Source organism: Salvelinus fontinalis, unplaced genomic scaffold (assembly GCF_029448725.1).
Source record: "Salvelinus fontinalis isolate EN_2023a unplaced genomic scaffold, ASM2944872v1 scaffold_0050, whole genome shotgun sequence".
NCBI classification, from domain to species: Eukaryota; Metazoa; Chordata; class Actinopteri; order Salmoniformes; family Salmonidae; genus Salvelinus; species Salvelinus fontinalis.
The window spans coordinates 590569-601408 of NW_026600259.1; the positions used below are offsets into that span (position 1 = coordinate 590569).

The following is a 10840-nucleotide window of genomic DNA, read 5'->3' on the forward strand; positions in this document are numbered from 1 at the left end:
TAGTAGTAATACCCAGCTGTTCCCAGTAGTAGTAATACCCAGCTGTTCCCAGTAGTAATAATACCCAGCTGTTCCCAGTAGTAATAATACTCAGCTGGTCCCAGTAGTAATAATACCACGCTGTTCCCAGTAGTAATAATACTCAGCTGGTCCCAGTAGTAGTAATACCCAGCTGTTTCCAGTAGTAATACTACTCAGCTGGTCCCTGTAGTAATACCCAGCTGGTCCCACTAGTCATATATATTACCAAGCACAACATCCTTCACCTTCAATGAAAGCTGAGAACGGGGACGATTGGCTGTTGATGGAGAGATCTGCCCAGATCTGAACAAAACCAAGAGCTGCTGCCCTCTTCAACACTATTAGCTATTACGTCGAACTGGGATGAGGGAGTCCTTATTCACTCAACTGAGAGAGAGAGAACAACTTTTATTTAACTTTTCAACTTCACGGCAGACACGCAGAGCGGAGCGCGCAGCAGGAGTACAGCGCTCTGTCGTTTTGTTGGCTATCGCCTCTTCTTTGTTTCTTTCTTTTAGTGAGTGTCGAGTTTTCCAGGTGATTATTAAACAAATGAACACTGGACGAATGTCAAGGTGATGCCACCTATTTTCACTCTTAAGAGGACCTGGGACACGCGCTCTGAGTGGGAGATTTTGACCAGCAAGTTCTTCTGACTGAAAGTGTCCACCACTATTCTCACTGGGAACATGGCTCTCTGTCCGCAGTTACTGCTGCTGCTCGGATGGAGCTATCTATTCGGTGGATATTGCGCGATGTTGAACGATCATTTCACTGGTTTGAAAAGAAAAGGTGAATCTGGGCACTCCGGTGCCCCCCGGGCGGACAAAGACCGCTCAGAGAAGAATGAGCAAGACCTGCTTTTACAGGATACTATGAGGGAACACATGCAGATGCTTTACGACAAATACAACCGTGCAGGATTTCCTTTCAAGGATGGGAATACGGTCCGCAGCTTTAAAGCGCATTGGGGTAAATCTAATTAAATATGTATTTGTCACATGCCGAATTTAACGAATGTAGACTTAACAATGACATTCTTGCTTAGAAGCCTTTCACAACTATGTAGAGTTACATAAATGTAATTTTAAAAATATATATGAGCACAAGAGGAATAAAATAAACAATAATCCAAAATGTGAGCCAAACTGGATGAATCAATGTTGTTTCCACGTCATTTCAACCCCCAAAAAAGTATATGTGAAGACGTTGAATCAACATGGGGAACTAATTGAATTTGCAAAAAGTAATCAACATTAGCGCATTTCATATTTTTTTTAACTTAGATCCAAGAGTGAAATTGTTAGCTGATTTCAAGTTCGTTTACAACTCAACCAAATGTAAAACATAACTAGACATTGAATTGATTGATGTCTGTGCCCTGTGGGATCAAACTATACAGGGAGAACCAGTACCAGATCAACGGGAAGAGGTATGAGGTAGATATGTACATGAAGGCAGGGTAAAGTGACTAGACATCAGGATTGATAATAATAAGAGTAAAATAAAGAACAGAGTAGCAGCAGCAAATGATGTGTGTGTGTGTGTGTGTGTGTGTGTGTGTGTGTGTGTGTGTGTGTGTGTGTGTGTGTGTGTGTGTGTGTGTGTGTGTGTGTGTGTGTGTGTGTGTGTGTGTGTGTGTGTGTGTGTGTGTGTGTGTGTGTGTGTGTGTGTGTGTGTGTGTGTGTGTGTGTGTGTGTCTACTGTATGTGAATGTGTGTTGGTTTTGTGTGAGACTGTCAGTGTAGGGTGTGAGTGTGTGTGTATATATATACACTGCTCAAAAAAATAAAGGGAACACTTAAACAACACAATGTAACTCCAACTCCAAGTGAATGCTGGCGGTGCTCTCACTCTAGTGGTAGCATGAGACGGAGTCTACAACCTACGGCCTCCTCCACGTCTCCTGATGTACTGGCCTGTCTCCTGGTAGCGCCTGCATGCTCTGGACACTACGCTGACAGACACAGCAAACCTTTTTGCCACAGTTCGCATTGATGTGCCATCCTGGATGAACTGCACTACCTGAGCCACTTGTGTGGGTTGTAGACTCCGTCTCATGCTACCACTAGAGTGAGAGCACCGCCAGCATTCAAAAGTGACCAAAACATCAGCCAGGAAGCATAGGAACTGAGAAGTGGTCTGTGGTCACCACCTGCAGAATCACTCCTGATTTGGGGGGTGTCTTGCTAATTGCCTATAATTTCCACCTTTTGTCTATTCCATTTGCACAACAGCATGTGAAATTTATTGTCAATCAGTGTTGCTTCCTAAGTGGACAGTTTGATTTCACAGAAGTGTGATTGACTTGGAGTTACATTGTGTTGTTTAAGTGTTCCCTTTATTTTTTTGAGCAGTGTATATATGTGGTGGACAAAACATTAAGAACACCTGCTCTTTCCATAACATAGACTGACCAGGTGAATCCAGGTGAAAGCTATGATCCCTTATTGATGTCACTTGTTAAATCCACTTCAATCAGTGTAGATGAAGGGGAGGAGACCAGGTTAAAGAACGATTTATAAGCCTTGAGACAATTGAGACATGGATTGTGTGTGTCATTCAGAGGGTGAATGGGCAAGACAGAATATTTAAGGGCCTTTGAACGGTGTATGGTAGTAGGTGCCAGGAGCACCGGTTTGAGTCAAGGACTGCAACTCTGCTGGGATTTTCATGCTCAACAGTTAACCTTGTGTATCAAGACTGGTCCACCACCCAAAAGATAGCTTGTCCAGCCAACTTGATACAACTGTGGGAAGCATTGGAGTCAACATGGGCCGGCATCCCTGTGAAACGATTTAGAGACCTTGTAGAGTCCATGCCCTGACGGATTGATGCTGTTATGAGGACAAAGGGGGGTGCAACTCAATATTAGGAAGGTGTTGTATAGCTGGGACTACACAGCACCTGTTGATCCAAAGCCCAACCAATGAAACACTGAGCCCACTACCCAAAACGGAACATCTGTTTCTCCTGTTGTTTAGTATCCCAGGGAAATGAACGGCTGTTTCACCTGTTGGTTAGTATCCCAGGGTAATGATTGGCTGTTTCTCCTGTTGGTTAGTATCCCAGGGAAATGAACGGCTGTTTCACCTGTTGTTTAGTATCCCAGGGAAATGAACGGCTGTTTCACCTGTTGTTTAGTATCCCAGGGAAATGAACGGCTGTTTCACCTGTTGGTTAGTATCCCAGGGTAATGAACGGCTGTTTCTCCTGTTGGTTAGTATCCCAGGGAAATGAACGGCTGTTTCACCTGTTGGTTAGTATCCCAGGGAAATGAACGGCTGTTTCTCCTGTTGTTTAGTATCCCAGGGTAATGAACGGCTGTTTCACCTGTTGTTTAACCCTAACCCTAACCCTAGGGAAATGGTTTGGACTAACAGTAGCCTTCAAGCCTGTTATGCATTTTTGTGTCTGTGTTTATGAGTGAGTAGCCAATGAAAGGACAGGTCATTTGTGTCTGTGTTTGTGGGTGAGTAGCCAATGATAGGACAGGTCATTTGTGTTTGTGTTTATGAGTGAGTAGCCAATGAAAGGACAGGTCATTTGTGTCTGTGTGTTTATGGGTGAGTAGCCAATGAAAGGACAGGTCATTTGTGTCTGTGTTTATGAGTGGGTAGCCAATGAAAGGACAGGTCATTTGTGTCTGTGTGTTTATGAGTGAGTAGCCAATGAAAGGACAGGTAATTTGTGTCTGTGTTTATGAGTGAGTAGCCAATGAAAGGACAGGTCATTTGTGTCTGTGTTTATGAGTGAGTAGCCAATGATAGGACAGGTCATTTGTGTCTGTGTTTATGAGTGAGTAGCCAATGAAAGGACAGGTCATTTGTGTCTGTGTTTATGAGTGAGTAGCCAATGATAGGACAGGTCATTTGTGTCTGTGTTTATGAGTGAGTAGCCAATGAAAGGACAGGTCATTTGTGTCTGTGTTTATGAGTGAGTAGCCAATGATAGGACAGGTCATTTGTGTCTGTGTTTATGAGTGAGTAGCCAATGAAAGGACAGGTCATTTGTGTCTGTGTTTATGAGTGAGTAGCCAATGATAGGACAGGTCATTTGTGTCTGTGTGTTTATGGGTGAGTAGCCAATGATAGGACAGGTCATTTGTGTCTGTGTGTTTATGGGTGAGTAGCCAATGAAAGGACAGGTCATGTGTGTCTGTGTTTATGAGTGAGTAGCCAATGATAGGACAGGTCATTTGTGTCTGTGTTTATGAGTGAGTAGCCAATGAAAGGACAGGTCATGTGTGTCTGTGTTTATGAGTGAGTAGCCAATGAAAGGACAGGTCATTTGTGTCTGTGTTTATGGGTGAGTAGCCAATGAAAGGACAGGTCATTTGTGTCTGTGTTTATGAGTGAGTAGCCAATGATAGGACAGGTCATTTGTGTCTGTGTTTATCGGTGAGTAGCCAATGATAGGACAGGTCATTTGTGTCTGTGTTTATCGGTGAGTAGCCAATGATAGGACAGGTCATTTGTGTCTGTGTTTATCGGTGAGTAGCCAATGATAGGACAGGTCATTTGTGTCTGTGTTTATCGGTGAGTAGCCAATGATAGGACAGGTCATTTGTGTCTGTGTTTATCGGTGAGTAGCCAATGATAGGACAGGTCATTTGTGTCTGTGTATGTTACATCTGCATTGTCTTTCAACTTTATTCAACTTTCCAATGGAATGTCTGGTGTAAACTGGGCTGGTGTGGCCTATGTAACTCCTAAATATAAATGTTTTACATTCAAGAGGCTGTTATGCAGTTGTCACACTGGGATATAACCAGTGATAGGATAGAACTCCCTATTGCCATGGAGATAGAACTCCCTATTGTCATGGAGATAGAACTCCCTATTGACATGGAGATAGAACTCCCTATTGCCATGGAGATAGAACTCCCTATTGTCATGGAGATAGAACTCCCTATTGTCATGGAGATAGAACTCCCTATTGACATGGAGATAGAACTCCCTATTGACATGGAGATAGAACTCCCTATTGTCATGGAGATAGAACTCCCTATTGCCATGTAGAACCTGGCAGGTTTCAGCACTCATACGTTAGAAAACAGTGCCTCCTGCTGGAATGTGTTGCTAATGCAGGGGGGTGGATAAGGTAGGCAATGATGTGTTCACTGCCGTCACTGCAGCCTACAGAAAACCCACACAGAGCATTCCCTTCAGGGTCTCTTTTTTGGTTATTAAAAACATTGCTTTCCAACAACATTCTGTCAACCAACATTTGTTAACTGGGAACCAAATGACTAGCGATTAGTTGTGATTGCAAGATGTCCCTAGAAAATGCCCTATGAAGCTTTGAAACATTTGAATGATAGGGTTTGTGGACCTGGCTTAAATAGCCTCTAATTACATTTTTTTTTTGTTCTGCTCCAGGTTTGAAACTAAATTGAACGATATGCACAGAGAGATCCTATAATTCATGTAATTCTATGGACACGTGGACCTGTCTGCCCTATACTCTCTATTCCAGGGGTGTTCAAATCTTACCCTACTACTGCTGGTTTTCTGTTCTACCTGATCATTAATTGTACCCACCTGGTGTCAGAGGTATAAATTATTTGAATTTGTGGGCTCTATACTAACTGCCTCGTCCTATTGCTCTCCCAGGCACCATCAACAACAAGCAGCTGCAGATCTTCAACCTGACGTCTCTTACCAAGTCAGAGGCCGTCCTGTCGGCCACGCTCCACTACTACATAGGAGACATTCAGAACAGCACCCAGCACCCTGGCTGCAGCAGCACCACCAGGCCCAAGAGCTGTGGAGCCCCTTCCTCATTCCGCCATGGCCCCAGGAGACACAGCCACGTCCAGATGGATGTGTGGAGCTTTTCCTCAGTGGATAACCACACCAGGGCTTTGGGCCACTTTGTGATCAACGTGTCTACACTATACAGGGACTTCATCTCTTGGCAGTGGAAGGACGTCACCCGGGTGGTGAACCAAGCCAAGCATCATCGTGAGCTGCTGATCGGGATCGACGTGGGATCCCAGCCTGGAGCCAGGCCCTGGAAGAAGCTCCTCTCAGACCGCTCTCCTTACATCCTGGTCTACGCCAACGACACGGCCATCTCCGAGCCCGAGAGTGTGGTGTCGACACTACAGAGGCATCAAACGACGACTACGGCTGGAGAAGGGGCTTTCCCCTCTGGCTTCAATAGACTGGGGCTGAACGCTCGGAATAGCACCGCCGCCCAACAGGCGTCTCCTCACAGACACCGGCGCTCGGCTAGCGTCCTCCTCCCGCTCCAGAACAACGAGTTACCGGGGCCGGAGTACCCGTATGAGACGACGGGCTGGGACGAGACCAGCCCCTACGAACCGCTGGAGAACAAGCCAGTCCCTCGGCCGAGAAAAAAGACGCGCGGTAAGAGCCAGAGGCACGGCGGTAAGATGCCCCTGCTGCAGTTTGACGAGCAGACGATAAAGAAGTCTCGTAAGAAGCAGTGGAACGAACCACGGAACTGTGCTCGTCGCTACCTGAAGGTGGACTTTGCAGACATTGGCTGGAGCGAGTGGATTATATCTCCCAAGTCTTTTGATGCCTACTATTGCTCAGGGTCATGCCAGTTCCCCATGCCTAAGGTATGTCTCAATGCTTCATGTAATTAATAATGTGCCAGTATGTGTTTCCCAGACAGGGTCCCCAACCCTCATCCTGGAGAGCTGCAGGTTGAGCAGGCTTTTGTTCCGGCAGGCTTTTGTTCCGGCGGGCTTTTGTTCCGGCGGGCTTTTGTTCCTGCGGGCTTTTGTTCCGGCGGGCTTTTGTTCCGGCAGGCTTTTGTTCCGGCAGGGTTTTGTTCCAGTAGGCTTTTGTTCCAGTAGGCTTTTGTTCCAGTAGGCTTTTGTTCCAGTAGGCTTTTGTTCCAGTAGGCTTTTGTTCCAGTAGACTTTTGTTCCAAGTTCTTGATAAGCGGAATCAGGTGTAACAATCAGGTGTAACTCTCCAGAGCCTGGCTTGGCAGGCTCATATAACAGCTACTCACAGACTCTGTTTGTCAACTTCAGTGGCCCTTCAGCACCACCGTGTGGCAGAATGTAGAACTGCTGTTGTCAACCATTGTTTCCTCATTATGATCTTAACACTTGGGTTTCCACATTTTTCTGCTCAAGATCCCAAATTTACATCAAGATATTCCGGTGACCCCGATTTGGAGATTAATGTAGTTTATTGGTTTTTAATATTGAACAACAGGGGATGTGAAATTACGTATATTATGACTAGCAGTCTGTGTTGATAGCAATGAGACTAGCAGTCTGTGTTGATAGCAATGAGACTAGCAATCTGTGTTGATAGCAATGAGACTAGCAGTCTGTGTTGATAGCAATGAGACTAGCAGTCTGTGTTGATAGCAGTGACTAGCAGTCTGTGTTGATAGCAGTGAGACTAGCAGTCTGTGTTGATAGCAATGAGACTAGCAGTCTGTGTTGATAGCAGTGAGACTAGCAGTCTGTGTTGATAGCAATGTGACTAGCAGTCTGTGTTGATAGCAATGAGACTAGCAGTCTGTGTTGATAGCAATGAGACTAGCAGTCTGTGTTGATAGCAGTGAGACTAGCAGTCTGTGTTGATAGCAGTGAGACTAGCAGTCTGTGTTGATAGCAATGAGACTAGCAGTCTGTGTTGATAGCAGTGACTAGCAGTCTGTGTTGATAGAAATGAGACTAGCAGTCTGTGCTGATAGCAGTGAGACTAGCAGTCTGTGTTGATAGCAGTGAGACTAGCAGTCTGTGTTGATAGCAATGAGACTAGCAGTCTGTGTTGATAGCAGTGACTAGCAGTCTGTGTTGATAGCAATGAGACTAGCAGTCTGTGTTGATGGCAATGAGACTAGCAGTCTGTGTTGATAGCAGTGACTAGCAGTCTGTGTTGATAGCAATGAGACTAGCAGTCTGTGTTGATAGCAGTGAGACTAGCAGTCTGTGTTGATAGCAGTGAGACTAGCAGTCTGTGTTGATAGCAGTGAGACTAGCAGTCTGTGTTGATAGCAGTGAGACTAGCAGTCTGTGTTGATAGCAGTGAGACTAGCAGTCTGTGTTGATAGCAGTGAGACTAACTTTCTGTGTTTATAGCAGTGAGACTAGCAGTCTGTGTTGATAGCAGTGAGACTAGCAGTCTGTGTTGATAGCAGTGAGACTAGCAGTCTGTGTTGGTAGCAATGAGACTAGAAGTCTGTGTTGATAGCAATGAGACTAGCAGTCTGTGTTGATAGCAGTGAGACTAGCAGTCTGTGTTGATAGCAATGTGACTAGCAGTCTGTGTTGATAGCAATGAGACTAGCAGTCTGTGTTGATAGCAGTGAGACTAGCAGTCTGTGTTGATAGCAGTGAGACTAGCAGTCTGTGTTGATAGCAGTGAGACTAACTTTCTGTGTTTATAGCAGTGAGACTAGCAGTCTGTGTTGATAGCAGTGAGACAAGCAGTCTGTGTTGATAGCAGTGAGACTAACTTTCTGTGTTTATAGCAGTGAGACTAGCAGTCTGTGTTGATAGCAGTGAGACTAGCAGTCTGTGTTGATAGCAGTGAGACTAGCAGTCTGTGTTGATAGCAATGAGACTAGCAGTCTGTGTTGATAGCAGTGAGACTAGCAGTCTGTGTTGATAGCAGTGAGACTAGCAGTCTGTGTTGATAGCAATGAGACTAGCAGTCTGTGTTGATAGCAGTGAGACTAGCAGTCTGTGTTGATAGCAGTGAGACTAGCAGTCTGTGTTGATAGCAGTGAGACTAGCAGTCTGTGTTGATAGCAATGAGACTAGCAGTCTGTGTTGATAGCAGTGAGACATTCTCCGGTTAGTTACTCCAGTCTGATAGAACATTGTCCGGTTAGTTACTCCAGTCTGATAGAACATTATCTGGTTAGTTACTCCAGTCTGATAGAACATTGTCCTGTTAGTTACTCCAGTCTGATAGAACATTGTCTGGTTAGTTACTCCAGTCTGATAGAACATTGTCTGGTTAGTTACTCCAGTCTGATAGAACATTGTCTGGTTAGTTACTCCAGTCTGATAGAACATTGTCTGGTTAGTTACTCCAGTCTGATAGAACATTGTCTGGTTAGTTACTCCAGTCTGATAGAACATTGTCTGGTTAGTTACTCCAGTCTGATAGAACATTGTCTGGTTAGTTACTCCAGTCTGATAGAACATTGTCTGGTTAGTTACTCCAGTCTGATAGAACATTGTCCTGTTAGTTACTCCAGTCTGATAGAACATTGTCTGGTTAGTTACTCCAGTCTGATGGAACATTCTCCGGTTAGTTACTCCAGTCTGATAGAACATTGTCTGGTTAGTTACTCCAGTCTGATAGAACATTATCTGGTTAGTTACTCCAGTCTGATAGAACATTGTCTGGTTAGTTACTCCAGTCTGATGGAACATTATCTGGTTAGTTACTCCAGTCTGATAGAACATTGTCTGGTTAGTTACTCCAGTCCGATAGATCTTTGTCTGGTTAGTTAGTTATAGAATGTCATCTTTAACCTCTTTAACGTCCTTCTCTTCTGTCCTGTAGTCTCTAAAGCCTAGTAACCACGCCACCATCCAGAGCATTGTGAGAGCGGTAGGGGTGGTGTCTGGTATCCCTGAGCCCTGTTGTGTCCCAGACAAGATGTCTTCCCTCTCCATCCTCTTCTTCGACGAGGACAAGAACGTGGTGCTCAAAGTCTACCCAAACATGACTGTGGACTCCTGCGCCTGCAGATAGGGACAATTACCACACACACACACACACATAGAACAATCTCTCTGCAACATCGCCACCTATCAAGGATATTCCACTTTTGCACTGTCAGAGAGATTAGGGATTACAATCTACTATCTAAATGAAGATGGACCTTTTCAGGGAAGGACTGCTGGACCTTCCTCCTACTGGAAGCCTGAAACACCCTGGAAAATAAACAGCTGACTAGTCTCATCATCATCACCATCATCATCGCTATCACCACCATCATCATCATGACTTTTTACTTGTTTGAATAGAATGAACCAGCCGCTGGAGAGGAGGGTGCAGTTTGAGGTAGCACCTTAAAGAGGGAGGCTAAAACCCCAGGAAGGAAAGGCCTTCTGTGATTCCTGAGCTCCAAAAGTATTTGGGACAGTGACACATTTGTTGTTGTTTCGGCTCTGTACTCCAGCACTTTGAAATTATACAATGACTATGAGGTTAAAGTGCAGACTGTCAACATTCATTTGAGGGTATTTTCATCCATATCGGGTAAACCGTTTAGAAAGTACACTACTTCCTGTACGTAGTGTCCCCCCCCCCCCCCCCCCCATTTTAGGGGACCAAACGTATTGGGACAAATTCACTTGTGTATTAAAGTAGTCCTTAATGAATCACGGTGAGTGAGAAAGTTACAGATGCAAGACATGCTAACCTCTCACCATTACAATAACAGGGGAGGTTAGCATACACCCAAGACATGCTAACCTCTCACCATTACAATAACAGGGGAAGTTAGCATACCCCCAAGACATGCTAACCTCTCACCATTACAATAACAGGGGAGGTTAGCATACCCCCAAAACATGCTAACCTCTCACCATTACAATAACAGGGGAGGTTAGCATACCCCCAAAACATGCTAACCTCTCACCATTACAATAACAGGGGAGGTTAGCATACCCCCAAAACATGCTAACCTCTCACCATTACAATAACAGGGGAGGTTAGCATACCCCCAAGACATGCTAACCTCTCACCATTACAATAACAGGGGAAGTTAGCATACCCCCAAGACATGCTAACCTCTCACCATTACAATAACAGGGGAGGTTAGCATACCCCCAAAACATGCTAACCTCTCACCATTA

General features: G+C 44.9%; 1 protein-coding gene across 1 annotated transcript; it reads left to right on the forward strand.

The window, feature by feature from the left end:
• Positions 1-274: 274 nt before the first annotated feature.
• bmp3 (bone morphogenetic protein 3) lies at positions 275-10266 on the forward strand. The gene is made up of 3 exons (XM_055911117.1): positions 275-993; positions 5637-6613; positions 9540-10266. The coding sequence occupies exons 1-3, from the start codon at positions 711-713 to the stop codon at positions 9729-9731; spliced, it is 1452 nt and encodes a 483-aa protein (XP_055767092.1). The 5' UTR covers positions 275-710; the 3' UTR covers positions 9732-10266.
• Positions 10267-10840: the final 574 nt, after the last annotated feature.

What these genes read in the sequence shown, in the direction of transcription:
- bmp3 (XM_055911117.1), top strand. Translation starts at nt 711, where the DNA reads ATGGCTCTCTGTCCGCAGTTACTGCTGCTGCTCGGATGGAGCTATCTA. An exon ending in CAGCTTTAAAGCGCATTGGG is followed by an intron (nt 994 to 5,636) that starts GTAAATCTAATT and finishes TTGCTCTCCCAG; the next exon opens with GCACCATCAACAACAAGCAG. An exon ending in GCCAGTTCCCCATGCCTAAG is followed by an intron (nt 6,614 to 9,539) that starts GTATGTCTCAAT and finishes TCTGTCCTGTAG; the next exon opens with TCTCTAAAGCCTAGTAACCA.